At 31.6% G+C, this 26,963-nt stretch overlaps 1 protein-coding gene across 1 annotated transcript; it reads right to left on the bottom strand.

The window, feature by feature from the left end:
• Positions 1 to 1,284: 1,284 nt before the first annotated feature.
• LOC134701495 (uncharacterized) lies at positions 1,285 to 25,282 on the bottom strand. The gene is made up of 6 exons (XM_063562649.1): positions 24,578 to 25,282; positions 21,068 to 21,242; positions 19,159 to 19,397; positions 18,005 to 18,094; positions 8,467 to 8,609; positions 1,285 to 2,376 (listed from the first exon to the last, which is right to left on the bottom strand). The coding sequence occupies exons 1-6, from the start codon at positions 25,280 to 25,282 to the stop codon at positions 1,695 to 1,697; spliced, it is 2,034 nt and encodes a 677-aa protein (XP_063418719.1). The 3' UTR covers positions 1,285 to 1,694.
• Between the last annotated feature and the right edge of the window lie 1,681 nt (positions 25,283 to 26,963).

Raw genomic sequence — 26,963 nt, 5'->3', positions numbered from 1 at the left:
TAGAACCAAAGCTTATGTCAGTTGGTTAAAACAGATAGATTTTAAATATTTATCTGGATAAGATGATGATGATGATATAGTAATAAAGAGTTGTATAATTGAAAATGAGACAACTATCCAAAAGAGCTTTAATAACTTTAAACAATTTACGCAACCATCGGTAACTGTGAGGCCTTCCTAAGAAAGAAAGGTTTTAATTTGCATTAGAGAAGTGTTTCCAGTTAACTCCTCCTACAGTCAATTTTAATTGATATTTCTGCCTTTTTGCAAGAGTTATCTCCCTTTTCAATGCAAATCTCCATAGGAATTTTAAATGGTGATTTTTTTAGTCTTCCTCAAGTTAGATTTTATGGGACTTCTTTCTGTGTATATTTAGGGTATAATGCTAAAGATTACAACTTTAAAATCTTTTGTTGCAATTACTTTCAGGTTAGAGTCAAATTTATGCTAGATTGACTGGACTAGTATCTTTGATGACTTTAATTGTAGATGGTCTCAAAGTCATCACCTCAATTAATTTTCAGATCATTAATGGGTCAATCCCTGCAAAAATTGGACATATGACTTAATCCATTAATCAACTATTTAATCCTAGGAGATAGTGCTCTTAGAGTGAGAAAAACACTTCTACCAAAAAGCTTTCAGTTGCATCTACTGTATCCTTCAGCTTCCAGTGGAGCCCTTGTCAATTAGATGCAGAATATATCTTCATCAATCATGTAAAATCCTCATGGATAGTTATGTTCGTTAGAAAAAAACTAGTACAATGTAGTAGAATATATTTTCATTTTAGGAATAACTGGAGTCATTATTTTTTTTGTAACAATTTTCATAGATTGAAGAAAATATGCATTTTTGTTGATATTTGATTTCATGGTTTTGCCTAAGTCTGCAAGTATACAAGTCTTTAGACAATTCATTCTTTGTTGAACATTTAAATTTTTGGTTTACCTTTACCCATGAAATCCAGAAAAATTGGTATCCATGAATAATAAAAAATCCACATTCATGTTGTGCTGGCAATAGAAAAGGAAGAAATGTGTTCAATAGTCAAAACAGATAGGATTTGGTCATTGTGTTGAAGACCCATTGATGCTCTTCTGCTCAATGGGTCTTCTGCTGTTTCTGCTCTTTGGTCAGTTATTGTCTCTTGAACACATTCCCTATATCCATTCTCAATTTTACTTAATTAATTTCAGTTCCTCTTGTTTCTGATTTTCAATTGATTTTGCAATAGAAGAACAACTACAAAAGCAACAAAATAATTTATTAAAAAAACTACTGTATAAATCATGGCACAAAAATATATATTGAACAAAGATATCACAGATATTCATGATATCGATCACTATCCTTTTTTGTCTACTTTAATTTACCAGAATTGACCCAAAATAAGTTGGAATGTTTTGAAAAAAAATCAACCTTCAAAATCAACAGCAAACACATATACAAATATAATAAAAGATAGTTTTTCAATTGGCATAATTTGATATAGATTCTATTTTTAGCCACAGCCATTTTTTTTTACGTAACAGAAAATTAAAAAACCTAAGGATCATTCAGCTTAAGTTTGGTTGGAATTGGTTTAGTAGTTTCAGAAGAGAAGATGTTTGAAATATTTTTCACCGGACAGATGACTGAACAACAGACTCCAAGTGATGGCAAAAGATCACATTTCCTTGTAGGTTTATATTCTACCGAAGAACGACTTCTGCTAGTTCGATCATTTTCTGATATTTGTTCCAATCTATAATTTCACACTGAACGCCTACATCTTTACATTTATCTGACTCAGTTTGTGTGGCTGTACTTTTTCCTTCAACGCTGACAGGATCGGGTACTATAGTTGATCTACATGTATATCTGCGTCCGTCAGGAAAGTCGACACTTTCGTGTTTCACAACAGCAATAACCTGACATTGTTCTTCCTGTGACTTTTGTGTTGCACATTGTTTTGCCATTTGCCTGGTTTCATTAAATTCTTGCTGTAAATTGTTATTCAAAGATACATGTGCTAAACCAGCTTGCAAATTAATTGTTGAGTTGCAGTTTTCTGGCAATTGTTTGGCAGCTGTAAAATTTTGATAGCTTGTAGAATCCTTGCTTGGAATGTTTTCTAATTTTTCCTCTCTCTCATTAGTAATTTCTTTTTCCTTTAATTCTGAAGCCAACTGATGAACAGGAAAATCCATCTTTCTTTTCTGTTTTTTAAACTTTGATGTTCGGCCTAAGTGAGATAGCCTTTCTTTATTAGCAGCTTTGTATTCTTTTTTCTTTCTCTCTTTAGCTTTTTTCAACTTTTCTGAATTAATTTCAGCCCTGACCATTTCAAACAGGTGTTTCTTGCAATCTTTTATTTCTTTTTGAAATTGGACCCTGCAGTAAAATTATTTTTGTATAGAGATTCTTATTAAACTTAATAATTGTATAACGTTCATTTGTTTCAATTATCATACAAGGCTGAAATTACAGAGCACCTGGCATGCTTTAAAATGTCAAGTTAACATTGTAATGATTTATAATAGAAGAGGGGAGAAACATGTTTATCAACATAACCAACAAACTCTGAGGTCCCAAATTAAAGTAATTTAAATCCTGACATCCAAAAATTTGAAAAAAATAATTCCCAGATCCTGAAAGGATCAATCCCGAAATCCTGAGCTTAAAAACACCCAATCCCAGAATCCCAATAAAGTTCCTTTCCCCCCTCATAGTATAAACTTGTTTCTTTTCTGTCTGAACAGCACATTTATTAAGAGCCATGCAATTTCATTTCAGCACTAAACCAGATGCTCCCCATGGGCTCAGCTTTATACGACCACAGAGGTTGAACCCTGAACGGTTGGGGCAAATATGGACACAACATTCAAGCTGGATTCAGCTCTAAATTTGGATTGTGATTTAATGGCCCGAGAACACAGTTATTTCGTAGTGCATTTCTTTAAGACAATAAATTCAAATTAAAAAAATCGCACCTCAAAATATCGACAATTCTGTATTAAGGGGGTGTAAAATTCAGTTTGACAGCTTCAGACGTGATAAAATTTGACCTTTTAGAACTGGACCAATTCACTACTTAACATAAAGTTTCAGCACCACAATTTTTTTGACATGTAATTACATCCCCCTTCTTAATATTTCATGCATTTAATATAAAGAAATAAATTGGGAAAGTGTATTAAATAAAACATGTTAGCTATACACTGTTTACACTAGGGACTATATTCGTAGACAATGAAAACCAAAGGACGATAACTGTGTCCTTGGACCTAATAGTTGACCTAGCATAGGTTTCTGACACAGAATGAATGTGGTCTAATGAACTTAAAATTTTTGTTTTGCCTTTGAGCAATTCACTATGCTGTTGAATATTAATCCTCTCAAAAAAATGTTTGAAGAAATTTTCTTTTTATTTATGAAATTTCAAATGAGAAAAATTGAACCCCCCCCATTTTTTTTTCTCACATCCCCCTATCCTTTATTCCAAAACTGATCTCAATTCAAATTTCTAATGGAGTTTGCAACAATAATTACTCATTTAAATACATCATAAAATATTAAAATGTATCAGTGAATGGTGAAGATTGTTTTAATTTATCAGTTGGTAGTAAAAGTGAATATACATTGTATATTGTATAAAACAATGATTTAAGTTGATTCAACTACCTATTCTGGACAAAGAAAGATAACTCCAATTGAAATTTCTTGCTATTGCACAATATTGTGCAATTAGATATTTCTTACTATTGCACAATACTGTGCAATTGAAAATTCTTTCTATTGCACAATACTGTGCAATTGAAGATTTCTTGCTATTGCGCAATTCTGTGCAATTGAAATTTCTTTCTATTGCACAATACTGTGCAATTGAAGATTTCTTGTTATTGCTGAGTACTGTGCAATTGACAATTTCTTTCTATTGCACAATACTTAATATAATAATTTTAGATCCTGATTTGGACCAACTTGAAAACTGGGCTCATAATCAAAAATCTAAGTACATGTTTGGATTCAGCATATCAAAGAACCCCAAGAATTTTATTTTTGTTAAAATAAAACTAAGTTTAATTTTGGACCCTTTGGACTTTAATGTAGACCAATTTGAAAACAGGACCAAAAATTAAGAATCTACACAGTTAGATTTGGCATATCAAAGAACCCCATTTATTCAATTTTTGATGAAATCAAACAAAGTTTGATTTTGGACTCGGATTTGGACTAACTTGAAAACTGAGGCAATAATAAAAAATCTAAGTACATTTTTAGATTCAGCATATCAAAGAATCCCAAGGATTCAATTTTTGTCTAAATCAAACTAAGTTTAATTTTGGACCCTTTGGACCTTAATGTAGACCAATTTGAAAACGGTACCAAAAATTAGGAATCTACATACACAGTTAGATTCGGCATATCAAAGAACCCCAATTATTCAACTTTTGATGAAATCAAACAAAGTTTAATTTTGGACCCTTTGGGCCCCTTGTTCCTTAACTGTTAGGACCAAAACTCCCAAAATCAATACCAACCTTCTTTTTATAGTCATAAACCTTGTGTTTAAATTTCATAGATTTCTATTTACTTATACTAAAGTTATGATGCGAAAACCAAGAAAAATGCTTATTTGGACCCCTTTTTGGCCCTAATTCCTAAACTATTAGGACCAAATCTCCCAAAATCAATACCAACCTTCCTTTTGTGGTCAAAAACATTGTGTTTTAATTTCATAGATTTCTATTTACTTATACCTAAGTTATGGTGCAAAAACCAAGAAAAATGCTTATTTGGACCACTTTTTGGCCCCTAATTCCTAAACTGTTCAAACCAAAACTCCCAAAATCACTACCAACCTTCCTTTTGTGGTCATAAACCTTGTGTCAAAATTTCATAGATTTCTATTTACTTAAACTAAAGTTACTGTGCGAAAAACAAAAAAAAAATGATTATTTGGGCCCTTTTTGGCCCCTAATTCCTAAAATGTTAAGATAAAAACTCCCAAAATCAATCCCAACCTGCCTTTTGTGGTCATAAACCTTGTGTTAAAATTTCATAGATTTCTATTCACTTTTACTAAAGTTGGGGTGCAAAAACTAAAAGTATTCGGACGACAACAACGACTACGCCAACGACGCAACGCCAACGTGATAGCAATATAAGAAGAAAATTTTTTCAAATTTTGCGGTTGTATAAAAACAGTTGGATGTCTGGTCAATGGATAAATAAGCATATAACATAACGGTACCCAAATTGCACCTATTTAGTAAAAATAGCAGTGGCCATCTTACAAGATTTTCTAGAGACTAAACAATTTGTATTTTTATGATTTGATACTATGCACATCTTTCAACATAGATAAACATATTGAGATATGCTCAAAACGTTCACAATATTTATCAGTAGATGAAGTGTTTACTGAAAAAAGCAAAATGTACTGAAACGTCGCCATGCAACGTCATCAAAACGTCATCTTTTTAAAATTATCAAACACAATATGTTATCCTTTATTTTTTAAATGAAGAGCAAGCATGGACCAATATACAATTGTTCAAAATATTTGAAGAAATTAAACAAAAACTCTGTTATTAGACTTTTGACAATGCGAATTTGAGCATGGATGTAATTTTGGTACTCCTCATTTCAGAATCATTGTTGGTTTGGAGGTCAGTTTAGACCAATTTTTCTAGGATCCCATATGGATTAAAAATCAAATTGCAGTACCTATATAAGTATTTAAAGAAGGATACGGCTACAAAATAAACACGGAATGGACATTTTTGTCTTTATCAGAAAAAAACTGTCAAAATAGGTGCAATTTGGGTACTGTCACGTTACAAGTACTACAATCTTACAATTTTCACTTTTTTGCCTGTATGTGTTATATTTTGTGATGGAATACTGTGGTACTGTAAATTAACAAATTATTGTGATGATTTTATTATGTGACATGGTTATATTCGAAATAAATTAAACATGCATTCTGAAATTTTTTATATGAATTGAACAGGATTTTTCTTAATTTTGGAAAAATTAAAATCACATTTTAGACTGAAATGACAAAATTGCAATAATAAATGCATGCAATAATTTTAGAATTTACAGTAATTACAAGACATGACTAAGCAAGGACTTCATAAATATAATCTTTTGGGGCATACACTATAGACAATTGTCAGGTCTGGATTCTGGAAGCACATGTCCAGTTAAAATATTATTAAAAAAAATTAAAGAGTTATTCAGAACATTTTTATCTAGAAACCATAATTTTTAGAATTTAATTCTGAGTTCAGCTTTCCATAGGAGCTAAGACCTTGACTTTTGACCAAATGAACACAAAATCTATCAGCTTCCAACATTTCCCTGCTTTAACCCAAGTGAACGGAGCCTCAAAACATTACCTAGAAACAATTAATTTCAATTATTTGTACTTTATTTTCAGTCAATTTTTATCAACGTAAACAGTGACATTTGACATTTTGATTAACAAGAGTGCACATGCTGAAATGCCTCGCCTTCTGTACTAATCATTGATATTATAGTCCTAAATATGAAGCTTTACTACAACAATCACATAAACTTAACTTGTTCCAAGAAATTGAGGCCAAGGTCATATAAACCATACAAGAAATACATGTACACCTTACAGTCATTCAATACACTAAATATAGTTTACCTTAATTATAGTTTCTAAGAAACAGACTTAACCAAATAAGCTAAACATTGACCAAAGAACCATGAAAAAAGGTCATGGTCAGATGAACCATGCCAAACAGACATGTACAGCTTACAATTCTTCCATACAACAAATATAGTTGACATATTGCTTACAGTTAAAAAAAAAACAGACCAAAACACACAAACTTAACACTGAGCAATGAGCCAGGAAAATGAGGTCAAGGTCAAATAAAATCTGTGAGCCTGGCATGCACATCATAAAATATTTCCATACACCAAATATATGCCACCTATTGCATAAAGTGTTAGAAAAAAAGACCAAATCTCAAATACTAAACTTTGACCACTGAACCATGAAAATGAGGTCAAGGTCAGATGACACCTGCCAGCTAGACATGTACACCTTACAATCATTCCATACACCAAATATGCTACACCAATTGCTTGTAGTATCTGAGATATGGACTTGACCACCAAAACTTACCAAATACAGTTATCCTATTTCTCATAGTAGAAAGAGAAATTAATGAACTTTTTTTTTCAAGTAGTCACTGAACCATGAAAATGAGGTCAAGGACAATGGGCATGTGACAAACAAAAACTTTGTCACATGAGGCATCTACCGTATATACAAAGCATGAAGCAACCAGGTCTTCCACCTTCTGAAATTAACACCACCGTAGCTGCCACCAGATCACTATTCACATGTCAAGCTTTCTAAGTCGCAGGATCCACAACAAATCAATCATTTACATATAAAGTTGTCAGTATGAATAAAAAAGGAAACACAGGTTACCATCTTGAAACCATTTTATTTTTGTTTTCTATTTTAGTGACATCGACGATGAACTTTGACTTAAAATTATTTTTTTTAACAGTAACCCTTTAAAAATATATTGGCATCTTTCCTTACCATATATTTTCCATCTGATAAGTTTCATTCCTATCTAGCAAGGATTAAAAAGAAATGTTTTCAGAGAACACACAAATTTTTACCTGATTTTCTCTAATCCTAACACAATTAATGGTAACAAAATTATTATCAACAAGAATGTGTCTATAGTGCATGGATGCCCCACTGCTGTGGTTTTCTTTTAAGTTCATTAACTTTTAATCCGCTATTATTGACAAATATTTCCTGTTTAGTCAGGAGCCTCTGGCCTTTGTTTGTCTTGTATGATTTTTAATTTTAGTTTCTTGTGTATAATTTGGAATTTAGTCTGACATCCATTATCACTGTACGTATAAGTATACATATTTTTTAAGGGGCCAGCTGAAAGACACCTCCAGGTGCGGGAGTTTCTCTCTACATTAAAGACTCATTGGTGGCCTTTGGCAGTTTACTCTATGGTCGGGTTGTTGTCACTTTGACACATTCCCCATTTCCTTTCTCAATTTTGCTATCAATTTCTGTGTTCAATGGACCTAGAAATTGGGCTAAAAACTCTAATTTGGCATTAAATTTAGAAAGATCATATCATACGGAACATGTGTACTATAAGTTTCAAGTAGATTGGACTTCAACTTCATCAAAAACTACCTTGACCAAAAACTTTCACCTGAAGCGGGATGAATGGACAAACGAACGAAAGGAAGGGCAGACGGACACACAGAGGAAAAAACATAATGCCCTTCTACTATCATAGGTGGGGCATAAAAATCCTGAAATAGTTTTGTTGTTAAATTTTTGCTGTGGTTTTCTTTTAAGTTTATTACTTTTAATCAGCTATTATTGTTATTTAAAATAATTATTAGAACTCAACATTGCTGGTATATATAATCAACTAAAATACTTACTGTGATAAATACTGATATGCCTTTATGTAGGTCAAACACACAGTATTTATGTTATAGATACAGTTGTAAGGACTGAATCCAGTTTTATTCAGTTCTGTGATGTGGGCATCTAAACACCTTTCCTTCATCAAATCATAAGCAATCTATAAAAAATGGTTGTATAGCAATGTAATATTAGAAGATTAATCTTTCCATGGTAATAAAATAAAAAGATTTGTCAAAACTCAATGAAAAAGAAAAACCAGTTGGTTAAGGCTAGGATCTCATTTCACAGAACTTCTATCTTAAGGAATACAAAATTTATCTCAACTTTATCAAATCATCATTAACCAGACACTGCCTTCTCTTACTGATTCTTCATAGTTAACATGTTTAAGATTCATAGTTGTTCTTCATAAATATCTATATATGATACAATTTAATTGTATGCATGAAGTTGTTTTTATGCCCCACCTACGATAGTAGAGGGGCATTATGTTTTCTGGCCTGTGCGTCCTTTCGTCTGTTAGTTTGTCTGTCCGTCCGTCCGTCCGTCCGTCCGTCTGTCTGTCTGTTCGTTCGTCCGTCTGTTACACTTCAGGTTTAAGTTTTTGGTCAAGGTAGTTTTTGATGAAGTTGAAGTCCAATCAACTTGAAACTTAGTATACATGTTCCCTTTGATAAGATCATTCTAATTTTAATGCCAAATTAGAGAATTTATTCCAATTTCACGGTCCAGTAAACATAGAAAATGAGTGCGAGTGGGGCATCCGTGTACTGTGGACACTTTCTTGTTTTATACTAGATTAATACAACTTAAGGCACATTTATTAGAATCAATGAAATTAATTTGGTAGATTACTGTGAATTCAGAATTTAAGTTATTGCATGTACATGTATTTTTCATTGCTTTTTTTTGAAGAAAGAAAAAGATATGAGATTAATTATTGTGCAGGAAAAACTGCATATGGATATATTTTATCAGTTATCAGAATGACAGATTTTATTATTGCTGTACTCCCAAATAAGCATTTTCAAATGATTCGAATAAATAAAAACCTTGCAATAATACCTGAATTTACAGTACTTGAAGCATCTGAAAGACTAAAGAACCTTTGAAAGCACCCTCACATACCGACATTGTCACTCACTGGACTAACAAAATCTCACCAGATTTCTAAGTTTAAAGACTAATAAGTCCATAAAACATTAACTTATAAAAATTTCTGATATATATGCTCATCTTCAAATTATGTCCTTATTATCTACAAAAATTTATGAAATTCTAATGCAGTGGTATATTAATTAATTTTGGGTCAACATTCTAAGTTCAAAGGAGCATAAATATAAGAAAAAAAATTGAAATTCCAATTTCCTGTCAATAAGCTGCACATCAAGGTCCTTATTATATACAAAGATTCATAAAATTCTGTTGTGTGCTTTCCAATGAGTTGTGAACACAAGAACAGGAATAAAAGAACAGAGTTCTTATGTCCCCTGAGTTGCGCTTATTGAATATTTCCAAAAGGCACCACTCATTTTTGAAAAAAGTCAACTGTCCACCATTATAGAACTAGTCCGAGATATAACTGGTTATAACTTAAAGTATAAGTTTTATAAAAATCTGGCATGAGTTGTACCTGTGAGAGCACTTAAACGAGTCCATTTTCCATAAATTTAATATTCTCAGTCAGGGGAATAACTTTTAAAAAAAACCACTATTTTAGAAATTTTCAAAGATATTGCTGATATTAACCTACAGGATAAGTACCGGTACTTGAATTGTACCTGTGAGATTGCTAAACTAGAGGCTCTTAAGAGCCTGTGTCGCTCACCTTGGTCTATGTGAATATTAAACAAAGGACGCAGATGGATTCATGACAACATTGTGTTTTGGTGATGGTGATGTGTTTGTACATCTTAATTTACTGAACATTCTAGCTGCTTACAATTATCTCTATCTATAATTAACTTGGCCCAGTAGTTTCAGAGGAGAAGATTTTTGTAAAAGATTACTAAGATTTACAAAAAATGGTTAAAACATGACTATAAAGGGCAATAACTCCTAAAGGGGTCAACTGACAATTTTGGTCATGTTAACTTATTTGTAGATCTTACTTTGCCAACATTTATTGTTTTTTACAGTTTATCTCTATCTATTATAATATTCAATTAATGAATGGCTATCAATTATTTTGAATTTATTGAACCATAAAACTAATTTTTGACTCTTCACATTGAATAATCCGCGAAGCGGATTATGTAAAATGTGAAGAGTCAAAAATTAGTTTTATGGTTCAATAAAATCAAAATAAATTATTGCCATTCATTATAAATAAATTTCTATCAAAAATACGGCTCAAAGAGTTTTTTATATTATTTACCTTGACAATAACAACGTACACACATGTTGGCGTATGAATACACAATGTCAGAGTGGGCGTGTCACCATAAAAATTGACAACATTGAAAATAAAACTAATAATTTTAACCAATCAGAAGACATTAAATACACAAAATTTATTTATGATAATATAAACAGCAAAATTTCCTTAAAATTAACAGTTCAGGGGCAGCTCCCAACAACGGGTTGTCCGATTCATCTGAAAATTTCAGGGCAGATAGATTTTGACCTGATAAACAATTTTACTCATGTCAGATTTGCTTTAAATGCTTTGGTTTTTGAGTTAGATAAGCCAAAAAATGAACTTTACCCCTATGTTCTATTTTTAACCGTGGTGGCCATCTTGGTTGGTTGACCTGGTCATGCCACACATTTCTTAAACTAGATACCCAAATGATGATTGTTTTAATTTGGCCCCTTAGTATTAGAGAAGAAGATTTTTGTAAAAGATTACTAAGATTTACGAAAAATGCTAAAAAATTGACTATAAAGGGCAATAACTCCTAAAGGGGTCAACTGACCATTTTGGTCATGTTGACTTATTTGTAAATCTTACTTTGCTGAACATTATTGCTGTTTACAGTTTATTTTGATTAGATAAATGATTTTGAAGTGAAAGGATGTGTTTCTGTGAGCTCCTGATTGATAATTACCATGGCTTTACTAAACAGTTTTACTGTTGTTAAATCACTGTTTAATTCCTTTAATGCAACTGTACTTTTTAATAATAGTAGTGAAATTAGTGAATTAACTGATAAAATTTTAGATGAAAGTATTTCATTGAATTTATCAGCTGAGAATATACCAGAATTTTTGCAAATTTCGCCTAAGAAGAATAGTGTTACAATTCATGTCTCATCACATATGATACAGGATGTTCAAGAAATTTTGGATAATGATTTAAATTTCATAAGGAGTCACTTTCAATATGGAAATATATATAAAACTGTGGACAATTCAGTGACAGTAACACTTTACGTAAGTACTGGTACCATTAATGTGCAAGGTAACAATGTTTTTACTTGGATTGATACTTTTGTTGCTAAGTGTGAATTACTTGAAAAGGAAATAATTTCATCTCAGCCAAGAGCATCAACACCAATTGAATTTATTCAAGACTTTATCAATAGCTCAATAGAATCAAATGAAGAAATAACTGAAAATGAAAATCATGAGGAGAGCCTAAATGTCCAAAATGACTCAATAACTAAATTGAAATCAAATTATATATGTACCAACTCTATATATTATGGCAAAAGTAGAGAGGACTTAATAAATATCATTAAACGTCTTGAATCTGAACTAGCAGTGAAAAAATGCAGTGAGCAATCAATACAAACTGAGTTATCAGCTGTTTCTGTTGAGTGCCAAACATCCCAATATGTCAACACTTGTGATGCATCAACCCAGACAAGACCAATTCCAGCTCCAAGACCTTCCAAGTTTAAACCCACAAAAGATCAATGCCGACCTGTCCTTGAGCCAAAATCCCAACAAGAAAACTCAAGTCCAAATCCAAAAACTATCAACAACCATAGTCCAGAGAAGGTTAAAAAATCAGGTGACAAAAATTTAATCATTGGATCATCAATTCTTAAAGGGATTAGAACTTCTGGCCTATCAAAGACCAACATAAGAACATTCAGAGGGGCACACATTGATAGAATAACAAAGGAAATTATGAATATGGATCTAAAAGCTTATAAGAATATTATTCTTCAAGTTGGTGGAAACGACATGAGTGGTGGAAAATCCTTGAAAGATTTTGAAAATGAATTTGAAAGTTTGCTCCTAGCAGCTCGTAGTTGTAGTAACTCTGACTGTAACATCATAGTCTCAGGACTCCCTCCCAGGATTGATGTAGATGTTTACAGGGCAAATGTAGCTTTAGAAAGATTATGTCAACATCTTGGACTAGTTTTTATAAGACAGTATGAAATGTATATGCGTGACAGCTTCGATCAAAACAATAATTTCTATGTTCATGATGGTATTCATTTCAATTCAAGAGGAACATCAAGATACATCAAAACAATCGATAACATAATAGGAATAATCAATACACACGATGAATGCGAGAACTGTGGTGAACTTAACCATAAAACATCTTTCTGTAGATTTAATATGAAAATTAAATGCTTCAAGTGTAATAGGTATGGACACAAACTAAAATTTTGTACTGCTTGAAAAAATGGCAAAGAAGAAAATGCCAATTTAATATCTGTTTCAAACAAATTTGATGTACTGACAATATTATGTTCTGAATGCAATTTATTTCCATGCATGTGTAAATTATTTTCTTTGACACAAGGGCTTCAGATTTCTGAGATAAAGAAAACTAAAAACACTAGAAAAACAATTAAAGAAAAGAATGAAAGTAATTTCTCACTTGACACAATCCAGGAAATGTCTACTGTCAAACTTTATAGTACTAATGATGGGTTGATTAATTCTGATATCTCTAACACTGAATCTCAGACATCTGGACAGGATACATTACTTGGTATTAAACAGCATGATACAAACTGTGTAATGTTTGATGATGAGTCTAATGTAGATAATTTATTATTACCTCTCCCTCAGGTCAATTTAATAATTGATGTGAAATTATCCTATGTGTCTGTGTTTATTTTAGCAATTAGTGTTTGTATATATTATATAATCAATTTAGAAAACCATGCATTGACAGCTAATGATAAGATTTTTAATTCTTATGGTTTTAGTAAATCAAAAGGTATTAGGATTTGTTCTCATAATGTTAATAGGATTGAAAGTAAATATGAAGAAATTAAACATAACCTTATGTTTTCTGATAACCAACCTGATGTATTAGGATTGTGTGAAACATTTTTAACAAAACACACTCCTGATAATAAATTACAAGTACCTGGTTATGTATTTGAAAGAAAGGACAGAACATCCCAAGGTGGGGGTGGTCTAATTGTTTACTTTTCTGAAACTATTAAATTTTTAAGAAAAAACAACATAGAAATAGGGGGTGTGGAAACAATGTGGTTTGAAATTAAACCAGATTACAAAAAATCTTTTTTATTATGTTTTGTGTATAGGCCACCAAAGTCACTGATATATTGGGTTGATGATTTTGAAAAAGAAATAAGAGTGGCAATGACCATCAATTCAGATATAACAATTATGGGTGATTTTAATTTCAATTTTAAAGCACCAAACAAAACTCCTCAAAAATGGCTGAATATTTTAGAATCATATAATTTTCAACAACTGATTGAAGAAGCCACAAGGGTAACAAAAGATACTAGTACACTGATTGATCATATTTATGTCAATAATCCAAATATGGTAGAGGAATCACATGTGTGTAGATATGCAATTAGTGACCATTATCCTATCTGTTTAACAAGGAAAGAAGTCAACATAGGCAAAAAGAATACACACAGTACAATTACATATAGAAATTTCAAAAATTTCAACCAAAACAATTTTTTATAAGTTCTGCAATCTACGCCTTTTCATGAAATTGAATTTGAAGAAAACCCCTCTGACTGTCTACAATTGTTTTATGATATGTTGAACAAGGCTTTAGATAAACATGCTCCTGTTGTTAAAAAGAGAGTTAAAAGAGACAGACAGCCTGAATGGTATAATAGTGAAATCATTTACGCTAGGAATATGAGAGATAAATATAATGCACTTGGTTTATGGAGTGAGTATAGATTTTGGAGAAATAAAACTAAACAAATTATTGATAACTCAAAAAAGAATTATTATAAAAATATGGTAAAAGACTCAAATGACCCTAAAACATTATGGAAATGTCTTCACAGTCTGAACCCAAAAGTTAAAAATACACCATATGAGTTGGCCACAGAAGATAACAATACAACTAAAAGTAAAAAATGTATAGCTGATACTTTTAATAACTTTTTCACTTCCTGTGCGGAAAAACTAAGAGAACAAGGAAGTTATACACCGGTTAACAAAGCAGATTTTAGTAATCTTAGTAAATTTGTTAAAAATAAATTACATAAACATGAAAAATTTTCTATACCTCCAGTGAATATGAATGAGCTATTTAATGAATTAGCAAAACTTGATATAAATAAAGCATCTGGTATGGATAATATTGGTCCAAAAATCCTAAGATTAAGTGCCCCTTTTATTGCATCACCTCTCACATATATATTTAACAGAATGATAGATACTGGTATATATCCTTCATTACTAAAGAATGCTAAGGTAACACCAGTTTTCAAGGATGGTGACAAGCTTTTAGCAACAAATTACAGACCTATATCTGTTCTTCCAACTTTATCAAAATTAATAGAAAAACATGTTTCTAATAAAATGTACAAATATTTATCTAAACTTAAACTTTTACACCCTACACAATCTGGTTTCAGGCCGCAGCATTCTTGTCAAACTGCACTTATCAATATCATTGACAAATGGTTGCAAGAAATGAATGATGGTAATTTAAATCTAGCAATTTTATTAGATTTTAAAAAAGCTTTTGATTTGGTAGATCATGATATTCTTTGTTTAAAGCTTGAAATTTATGGATTTAGTGAGGCTACTGTTAGTTTTTTTAAGTCATACCTCAATAACAGAAAACAGCAGGTAAACATTTGTAATGTTTATTCTGAACAACAACATATAAAATTTGGTGTCCCCCAAGGTTCTATACTTGGTCCCCTATTGTTTGTACTATTTATAAACGACCTTCCCTTATGTATTGAAAATTGTGAAACAGACCTATATGCTGATGACACCACTCTTCATAAATCTGGGAAAAACATAGAAAACATACATGATGATGTTCAAGAAGATTTATACAGGGTTGAAGAGTGGTGTAAAATGAACAACATGTTCATTAATGCAAATAAAACAAAATGTTTGGTTACTGGAACAAAACAGAAACTATCAATTCAGACTTATCAACCAAACTTGATAATAAATTCAAAAGTTTTACAAAATTCTTCATGTGAAAAATTATTAGGTGTTAAAATTGACAACACACTTAACTGGAAAAATCAAATTGACCAAGTTTGTGCTAATATATCATCCAGAATATACCTTCTTTCTAAAATAAAGAAGTTTTTAGATATAAATGCAAGGAAAACATATTACAATGGGTATATTCTTCCCTTAATTGACTACTGCTGTATTATTTGGGGTGAATGTAAAAATGAAGGGAAAACAAGAATTTTAAAACTCCAAAAAAGAGCAGCAAGATTAATTCTAGATGCAGATCCTTTATCCCCCTCAGCCCCCTTATTTAAAAAACTTGGGTGGATGACAGTTGACAATAGAATAAATTACCACAAATATTTACTTCTATATAAATGTATGCGTATGGAAGCACCAATGTACCTAGTTCAAAAGTTTAAACTGAAATCAGATAATAATCCTTACTCCTTAAGAGGTGTCACTCAAGGTAATCTGATAGTTCCTAAGCCAAAAGCTGAACTATTTAAGAAATCATTTGCTTATTCTGGATCAGTATTATGGAATGGACTACCACACAAAATGCGTAAGGCTCAAAACACTTTTACTTTTAAGCAAAGTATCAAGAAGTACCTAACACAATCCTGATAAGAAATGTTTGCTACAATCATGACAATGCATTTTTAATGTATATTTTTTTTTTTTTTTATTTTCATTTGATTTTTTTGACTACATGTATACTTCTTAAACAGCATTATATCTTATGTTAATAACAATACATTGAACTACATGACTGTAAATTAACTATGTGTAAATATCTGTTTTGATTGTATTGTAATTTGTATGTGAGGGCCTCAGGGAAGATTAGTTTATTATAACTAACTGAGTTTACCCTCTTTAAATAAAGAATTTATTATTATTATTATTATCTCTATTTATAATAATATTCAAGATAATAACCAAAAACAGGAAAATTTCCTTAAAATTACCAATTCAGGGGCAGCAACCCAACAACTGAATGTCGGATTCATCTGAAAATTTCAGGGCAGATAGATCTTAACCTGATGAACATTTGAACCCATGTCAGATTTGCTCTTAATGCTTTGGTTTTTGAGTTATAAGCAAAAAACTGCATTTTACCCCTATGTTCTATTTTTAACCGTGGTGGCCATCTTGGTTGGTTGACCTGGTCATACCACACATTTTTTAAACAAGATACCCCAATGATAGTTGTGGCCATGTTTGGTTTAATTTGGCACAGTTGTTTCAGAGGAGAAGATTTTTGTAAAAGATTACTAAGTTTTAGGAAAAATGGTTAAAAATTTACTATAAAGGGCAATAACTCCTAAAGGAGTCAACTGACCATTTCGGTCATGTTGAATTATTTGTAAATCTTAATTTGCTGAACATTATTGCTGTTTACAGTTTATCTCTATCTATAACAATATTCAAGATAATAACCAAAAACAGGAAAATTTCCTGAAAATTACCAATTAAGGAGCAGCAACCCAACAATGGGTTGTCTGATTCATCTGAAAATTTCAGGGCAGATAGGTCTTGACCTGATAAACAATTTTACCCCATGTCAGATTTGCTCTAAATGCTTTGGTTTTTGAGTTATAAGCCAAAAACTGCATTTTACTCCCATGTTCTATTTTTAGCCGTGGCGGCCATCTTGGTTGGTTGACCGGGTCACAGGACACATTTTATAAACTAGATACCTCAATGATAATTGTGGCCAAGTTTGGTTAAATTTGGCTCAGTAGTTTCAGAGAAGATTTTTGTAAAAGTTAACACCAGACGCCGGAGGACAGACGAGAGGACGGACGCCAAGTGATGGGAAAAGCTCACTTGGCCCTTCGGGCCAGGTGAGCTTGAAAGGCAATTTTCAATAAATTAAATATTTCCAAGGGACATAACTCTTTTAAAAAAAAAGTCATTCATCCACCATTACAGAAACTGTTTGAGATATTACTGAAGTTAACTTTTAGTATATGTTTTTTTTTCAAAATCTGTCATAATTGTACCCATACATGTGCTAACAAGGCCATTTTCCATAAATTTATTATTTACAGGAGAGGGCCAACAAGACCAGACACTGACAGAGGGACATATGGGTCCTCTGGTATAAAAATGTAAACATTAAAATGATCCAGCCTTATTATGCAAGACATTGTTATATGTTACTTGTGGAAGAGGGAGTCATAACTTTTAAGAATCTAAAGAGCAAACCTTGAGATCATATATTTTAGTTCCATCCAGTATGATGTCATATTTGTCAAAAAACACAGCACACGTCTTAGAATCTAATCCATGAAATACCTGAAAAATATATGAGTCTCTATTTCAAAAAGATTTTCACAGTATACATGTAGGTAACTACTATTGGGACAAACTATATCAAAATTATAGAAACTTCTACCAGCTCTGACTCAAAATCTTTACAATTCTGTGTTAAGGGAGTCTAAAATTTAGTTTGTAGGCTTCAAACATTCAATTTTTTTTTACCTTTTTAAACTGGACCAAATCACTACTTAACCCTTACCACGCGGAATTGTTTTCAGAAAATGTCTAATTTTCGTTTATTTGCAAAAAAATCAATTTTCCAAGTCCGTATTTGTGCTCAAAATGCTACTTATACATGAGAAATATGAATATGGATGGCCTCAGAGGGAATATGCATAACTTTTAAGATAAGTATCATAAAGTGGACTTCTAAAAGTATGGAACACCATTGGAGCCAAATAAGGGTTATTAGGGTACGCCCGTCATGTGACGGTCACCGCATGGTAAGGGTTAAAATAATTAAAAAATTTTGAACATGTTATTTCATCCCCCTACTAAATATTTTATGCATTTTAAAATATCAAGAAAGAATTTGGAAAGTGTATAAAAAAAATGCAAGTTATACAGTGTTCACACTAGGGACTATATAACTGTGTCCTAGGACCAAGTGCTTTAGTACTATTATCTATATAGCATATTTTCTGGTGTTTTGTCTATAACAGAAATAAAGAGCAATCTTTAACATGACAACAATGTTTCTAACAAACAATAGACAAACAGACATTCTCAATTTGCACAATTTAGATTATAAATATTAGTTTCTGGGTTATAATATTTCATAACCCATTTTTGTCCCAAATTCTAACCCTCTGATAGCATGCTTATAAGGCAATATTTCTTGAAATAAAATTAGTAATATCTTAGTTTGCAAGTGTTGTTTTTTTTGTCTATCTATTTACAATTTTTTACAAGTAAAATGCACAAGATGTGTTTGGTCTTTCTTCTGCTAATTTAATCCATCAAAAACAAGATCAGTAAAATTAAATAACAGTTTCTATTACTTTACACAGTAAAACAGAAATAATTGTATAAACCCTCACTTTGGTTGGTCCCTTTGGTTCTGGGGTCCAACTAAAAAATTCTGCCACTTTGCCAAAAGTCATTAAGAATGGATTGTTTTCCAATTCAAAGATATATGATTTATCTTCAGTTACACAAAGTATTCTTTGTAAGCCATCTTTGGACACTTCAACATGAACAGCCACCACATCTTTCTCCATCAGATAGTCTACAGCACTGATACTGTTATCTCTTTCCTTTATTGTGATTGTTTCCTCATCTGAAATCATATAAAGTTAAAACAGCTATAAAGGGCTAAATAATGACTAGTGTAAAACAATTCAAACCGGAAACAAACAACAATTATTTTATAGCTGACAATTGATAGGCGAGTTGTTGGTAAGTGTTAAGTGCACCCAAAATATTTATTTTAACTAGTAATCAATTTTAGTTTGAAGAGTGAAACAGTATGCTTAAAATTGAAAATAAGTCAAATATCAGCAATATTTAAGAACTTTGGGTGATAAAACAGCCCTGTCTTACTATATATAGACCATGAATGGTTAGTTTGACTAGTGCTATTTGCAAATTAATAGAAAAACTTGTGAGAGAGAGAATAGTCCAACACATTAATAGTCATAATTTATTAAGTAACAAACAGTTTGGTTTTATAAGTTATGGGAGATCTACCTCCCTTCAACTTGTAAAGGTTCTTGATACCGGTAGATGTACTGAAATTCTGACCAATAGAGAAATACTACACTCAATCTATATGGACTTGATGAAGGCCTTTGACAAGCACTTTTTTCTAAAACTAAAACAGCATGGTATAAGCCATGGAACTTGAAATAATGGATCAAGAGCTTCCTAAGTGATAGAATTTCTTTTTATAACAAGTGGAAAATAGTTGACACATAAAAAAGTGAAAAAAAGTGTAATGGTGGTACGACAGCATTGGATTTGATAGATATAGAAAAAAGGTATTGCAGTAAACATAGATAGTCATCTGGTTTTTGACAAACATATACAAATTGAAGTAAATAAGGAAAAATGAATAGTCTGTATTATCAGAATAAGATTTAAATCTTTAGATTACAAAGGAACTGGCAAGACACACTTAAAATATGTCAATAGTGTATGGAATCTGTAAAAAGTAAAAGACATTGAATCATTAGAAAATGACAAGAAAAGAGCTACTAAGATGCTACCATACTTGAATGACAAAAGTTAAAAAGAAGAACTACAAATATTGAAAATTATATTGAAATTGCTAACAGTCTGCAATATAGACAAATGTGAGGGGACGTGATAAAGGCTTTCAAAACATTGGTCAAAATATACGACAGTAAAACGACTAACTATCTGTATATTTTTAACAACAGTACAACCAAAGTACATATATTTAAAATCAACGAAACAAAGATGCAAATTAGATGTGCGTAAACACTTCTTCACAAACAGAATAATAGACAAATGGAACAGCTTGCCAGAACACATTAATGCAACAACCACTAAAGTGAATGCATTTGAAAACAGACTAGAAACTTACTGCAGAGATTATTATATGACACTAAATTATACAATTGAGTATGGACAACAAACAATTGGAGTAACCAGAAAAAAGACACTACGGTAGAAGACACGATAGAGATGAAAATAGAGAAGCAGCAACTAACATAGGTGAACTTCTACAAACTTAGATTGATATAAACAGAGACTGCTAATAATTGAGCATAATAAGTTACATATTTCTATAAATTTATAATTTTATTTTCTTAATTACATACATATAAGAAGTTGGAGAAGAGGTTACGAAGTTGTAAAATTTGTGTCTGATCCGTTGGATCCGTTTGTCATTTTGGACAATAAAATATGATTAAACTAAGAAGAAATAGGGTAAACTTCTACTGCTAGTTTATGTACTTCTATAAACACGATGAGTTTACTTACAAGCATACACTGTCAAATCTTCTTCTTCATCTAAATAACTGAGACCTGATCTATCTTCCAAATTAAGTTCAAAATCAGAACTGTTTGGAAATTCTTCTTCTTCATTACACATGGTTGATTCAACATCAATTTCTTTATCTTCTTTTTCCTGATCTTCATTATCATCATTTTGTAACTGAAAATAATAAGGAGATTAAGCCTTGCCCAAGGTAGAACTGAAAGAAAAATAGTATAAATACTAGAATGATCAAATTACAATATAAATAACACTGCAATGTACATTAATGTATATCAGATTGAGTTCTTTTTTGCTTTCAATATATATATATTAATGAGTGGCTTAAAAATTCCATTTAAATGTTCTTTGTATCTGTCATATTTTCTTCAAATAAAAAAAAAATGCATTTTACCCCCATGTTCCATTTTAGCTATAGTGGTATATATATTAATTTTATTGACCTACAAGGAAATAAAATAAAAAAAATAATACTAGATACTCTGAAACTCCAGTTAGGGATCCAGAAATTTTCATAGGAGGGGGCCCCTGGGCACACTGACTGACTAAGAGGGGGCTCTGCTCCAGTCATGCTTCAGTGATTCCCTATGTAATCAAAGAAATTTTTCCCAGAAATCCTGATCTTCATTATCATAAATCTGCATCTGCTTTCTTTGCTTAACATTTTGTTGTTTACAGTTTATTGTTAGCGTTAATAATATTCAAGAAAATAACCAAAATCTGCAAAAAATCCTTAAAATTACCAATTAAGTGGCAGCAATTTTTCCCAACAATTGGTCATTAGATTCATATACAAATTTCATGGCTGATAGAACTTGACCTACTAAATATTTTTACCACACATCAGATATGCTGAAATGCAAATAGCATGAAAAGCGATATAAGCCAAAAATTACACTTTACCCCTATGTTCTTTTTTTCCATGCATGCATGGTGTTGTGTTTTTTTTTTTTTTAACTTAACAGCAAATAAAAAACAATCTTCATTCTAGATAGACTATGGATTATTCAGCTTATGTTTGGTTGGAGTTGATTCAGTGGTTTCAGAGGGAAATTAAAAAAAATAAGACAACATGATAAACAAATTGTGTAAAATTGTCCTTGAAAGGCAATAACTCCTTCAGGGGTCAATTGCCAATTTTGGTCATATGACCTTATTTGTAGATCTTACTTTGCTGAACTTTTCTGTTGTTTACAGTAAAACTTTATCATAAATAATATTCACAAGATAATAACCAACAGTTCATTCGCTGCATGGCTAAGCTTGAGACGGCCGAAGAGGTTGAACCCTTAACAGTTGGGGCAAGTATGGACACAACCTTCAAGCTTGATACAGCTCTAAATTTGGATTGTGATCAAATAGTAGACACAGAATGAATGTGGTTTAAGAACTTAAAACAATAAATTGGAAATTTACCTATTATGGTCCAATATCCAAAATCTAAATACATGGTTAGATTCAGCATATCATGGATCCCCAAGAATTTAATTTTTGATGAAATCAAATAATGTTCAATTTTGGACCCTTTAGAACTTTAGAACTCAATTGTGAACCAATTTGACAAAGGGGCCAAAATATCAAAAATCTAAATACATGGTTAGATTCAGCATATCATAGAACCCTTATAATTTAAATTTTGATGAAATCAAATAACGTTCAATTAGGACTCTTTAGAACTCAATGTGAACCAATTTGATAAAGGGGCCCAAATATCAAAAATCTAAATACAATGTTAGATTCAGCATATCATAGAACCCCAAGAATGCAATTTTTTATGAAATCAAATAACGTTCAATTTTGAACCCTTTAGAACTCAATGTGAACCAATTTGATAAAGGGGCCCTATTGAACACTTTGACTCTATATCTGATTGCTCTAAATGCTTTGTTTTTTTGTCATTTTAGCCAAAAACTGCATTTTACCCCTATGTGATATTTATAGCCATGGAGGCCATGTTTTTTTAGGAAACAGAAAATAAAGCACAATCTCTTATCTAGATACCCGAAGGATCATTCACCTTAAGTTTGGTGGAATTAGTAAAGTAGTTTCAGAAGAGAAGATGTTTAAAATAGTTTACACTGGACAGACGAAGACCAAGTGATGGCAAAAGCTCAATGTTCCTTCGAAACAGTGAGCTTAAAACTGTGCATTGAAAGGTTTCATAATAAGTGAGAACTGGATATAGCTTGATATCAACTTGAGTTATTAAATTTGAATTTCAATATTGTGGCGGAGAGCCTATTTTTGAAACAACATTACTTCCTTTGAAAATGGATTATTGTGAAATTAACATTTAAATATTACTGTTGATATAAATTATTGATAAAAATAATTGATTTACATGTCATTTTATATCCATTTTCTTCATTGTGCTTAAATTTATTCACAGCACAATAAGATATTCACAGATTTTGATAAATCTGCAACTGATCATCTACTTTTCTAGTCATCTTGGCGGTCTTGCTATTGTTAAATTAGATCTGAGATTAATATTTGTTAAATTGTATGCCGCCCGTGCAAGGGCTGTATAGCCAGTCAAGATCGATAAAAACTCTCATTTGTTAAATTGCTTAATTATTTAGAGAGCCACAGTCTTTCTATAGAGACTTTTTAAGGTAGGTGTTTTTATTAGAGAAAAACAACCCAGCACTGTGTAAAGACAGTTTGCAGTTTAGCTTTACATATAGAAAGCTTGTTGGTCTTGCACAGACCCACTTTTATCATGTAAGTTTAACTTATTTAAATTTGAATACTTTTATCTTTACAATATTGTTGATATTTGCTAAATTGTCATTTATTAATAAACTATGAAAACTTGCTAGTGTTAAGTTCTACAAAGCCACATATAAAGGATCAGAGACTCAGGATTCCGATACCTACTCTTTAAACTGTCTGGGGTAAAATATGTTAAAGTTGACATAGAAAATATGCCTCCAGTTACAATATAATAATAAAGGATATGGTGCGAGCAAGTATGGCATCATTATGTCGTGTTCCAGTGTCAAACTTTAACAAGGAAATTTTATAACTTTTTGTATGCTTAGATTAGATTGGAATCCCAGGTAACAAAAAGTGTGAGTGTTTTATATATCATTGAAAAATCACAAATATTCGTTGCCCTGGACAAAATGTTCATCATCTTAACCTTTGAGAGTGATCAGTGATCAGAGTAACAAAAAGCTGATGATATTGTGGTAATATAGTCTCACAATGCTGGATAAGCCAATCAAGGAAAACACAGATTATTGTATCACTTTTTCATTTCACACTTTGTGTGCAGTGTGAAATGAGAAATATCTCATTATGGGAGAAATAAATGACAGGCCAAAACCATAAGAGATTATTATACATTTTTTGTCTTTGTTAAGAAATTTTTATTCTCCCTTCAACAGGATTTAAACCCTTGCTTCTGTTACATTAGGACAACACTGTCATAACTGTGTTCAGCCCCTAGGCTGTATCATATATGACCTCTGCAAATAACAAAAAATTACCAATGATTTTTCATTTCTCAGTTCATCATTCTGTTGACAACCAATTCTGTGTCCCTCACCTTGATTAAGGCTGGCATCTCTGTCATACCCACTTTTTCTATATCCATCACTGGCATATCCACCTCTATCATATGTATAACCCCCATATCCACCTCTGCCATATCCACCTCTGCCATATCCACCACTAACATATCCACCTCTAGCATATCCACCACTGACATTTTTATCACTGCCATATCCACCACTGACATTTTTATCACTGCCATATCCACCACTGACATTTTTATCACTGCCATATCCACCACTGACATTTTTATCACTGCCATATCCACCACTGCCATTTTTATTACTGCCATATCCACCACTGCCATATCCACTAGTATATCCACCACTGCCATATCCACCTCTTTCATTTCCACTGCTGACACTTTTATCACTGCCATATTCACCTCTGCCATATCCACCACTGCCACGATTAGCATTTCCACTGCTGACACTTTTATCACTGCCATATCCACCACTGCCACGACCAGCATATCCACCACTGCCATATCCACCACTGCCACGATTAGCATATCCACCAATGCCATATCCACCACTGCCACGACTTGCATATCCACTGCAATATCCACCTCTAGCATATCCACCACTGACATATCCACCTCTCTGTGTCATATCTGCCTCTGTCTCATCCACCTCTGACATATCTGTCTTTACTTTTATCACTACCTATTTCGTTTCCGATATCCTAGTTGACACTCCAAGACACATACCCTCTTTGTCCACTTTGTATATATACAAAATCTGTACAATAAATTGAAAAGACAATATTGTGGGTTTGAAAATATCCTCTTCTTTGTGAATTAGTTAGTAATATAGTAATTGACATCTATAAATTATCTGAAAACATAAAATAAAAATTCACATTGTGTATTCAATGTAGGCTAATTTCAAATGGGATTTAGAATTATTTTTTAATCACTGTAAATTCAGAAATTATTTTGTGTATTTATTATTGCGATTTTGTCATTTTTAGACTTAAATGCAATTTACTTTTTACAATTTTGAAAAAAATCCAGTTTAATTCAAATGAAATATTTTCGAAATGTGAGTTAAAAAATTATTGGGTTTATAACTCTGACGCATTTTTCACAATAATAAAAACCTCTCAATAATTTCTGAAATTTATGGTAGATATTAAAGAATGTTTTTCATTTTCATATATTCTTTATAATTTATAAGATTCATTATCATTATTATTCATGGTATACCAATTTTTTTCATGGGTAATTTTTAAACAATGAACTAAATAAATGTTCAACAAAGTACAAACAGTTTAAACATTTGTATGCAGACTTAAGCAAACCATGAAATCAAATAACCACGAACTACGATTTCTCCTCAACTCATATATGGAAAAAAATTAATGATTAATATAAAAAAGAAGATGTGGTATGATTGCCAATGAGACAACTATCCACAAAAGACCAAAATGACACAAACATTAACAATTATAGGTCACCGTACGGCCTTCAACAATGAGTAAAGCCCATACCGCATATAGTCAGCTATAAAAGGCCCCAATAAGACAATGTAAAACAATTCAAGCGAGAAAACTAACGGCCTTATTTATGTAAAAAAATGAATGAAAAACAAATATATGTAACACATAAACAAACGACAACCACTGAATTACAGGCTTGTAATTAATACACAGTATTGTATTTATTTTTTACTGTTATCTGCAAGAATAAGAATTATCAACTTTTTAAAAACTACAAAACCCTTATCAATTGAATTCCTTATAAACCTAAACCACTTAAGAGACAATAGATCTTATTTTTTTTCTGCACAAAAGTCATGCTCTTGAGTAATGGTCACCACCTGAACCTTTTTTTTTCAGACAAAATTCAAGACGTTATATTAACTTAGTGTTATCCTATTGTAAAATCTAATAAATTCAAGCTTGAACACATAATTAATTAAAATAAATTAAAATACTAAATAATTGATATTTTTAATCCAATAAAAGGGCCCATGAAGAGCAAAGCAATTTATTACAATGATTTATATAATTGTTACAATAATGTTGACACAAATCATAAATATGAATTTAACTTTTTCTTAGAAGTTAATCTACAACCAGATCAGAGCCATATAAAAAAAAAGGCATAATGTACAGTAGTTGTCGTTTGTTTATGTATAAATTTATACGTGTTTCTCGTTTCCCAGTTTTTTTATATAGATTAGACCGTTGGTTTTCCCGTTTGAATGGTTTTACACTAGTAATTTTGGGGCCCTTTATAGCTTGTTGTTCGGTGTGAGCCAAGGCTTCATGTTGAGGGCCATACATTGACCTATAATGGTTTACTTTTATAAATGAGAG

The sequence above is a fragment of the Mytilus trossulus genome, unplaced genomic scaffold, assembly GCF_036588685.1.
Source record: "Mytilus trossulus isolate FHL-02 unplaced genomic scaffold, PNRI_Mtr1.1.1.hap1 h1tg000244l__unscaffolded, whole genome shotgun sequence".
Taxonomy (NCBI): Eukaryota; Metazoa; Mollusca; class Bivalvia; order Mytilida; family Mytilidae; genus Mytilus; species Mytilus trossulus.
The sequence above is the reverse complement of the archived record's forward strand: the minus strand, read 5'-3'. Positions and strand labels throughout refer to the sequence as shown.

Bases quoted from the DNA above. Each gene is read 5' to 3' on its own strand.
- LOC134701495 (XM_063562649.1), bottom strand. From the start codon at position 25,282: ATGTCAGAGGTGGATGAGACAGAGGCAGATATGACACAGAGAGGTGGA. The intron at 19,398-21,067 runs GTAAGTAAACTC...ATATGATTTCAG, and splicing joins AGATTTGACAGTGTATGCTT to ATGAGGAAACAATCACAATA. The intron at 8,610-18,004 runs GTTTGCTCTTTA...CATTTTTTATAG, and splicing joins CTAAAATATATGATCTCAAG to ATTGCTTATGATTTGATGAA.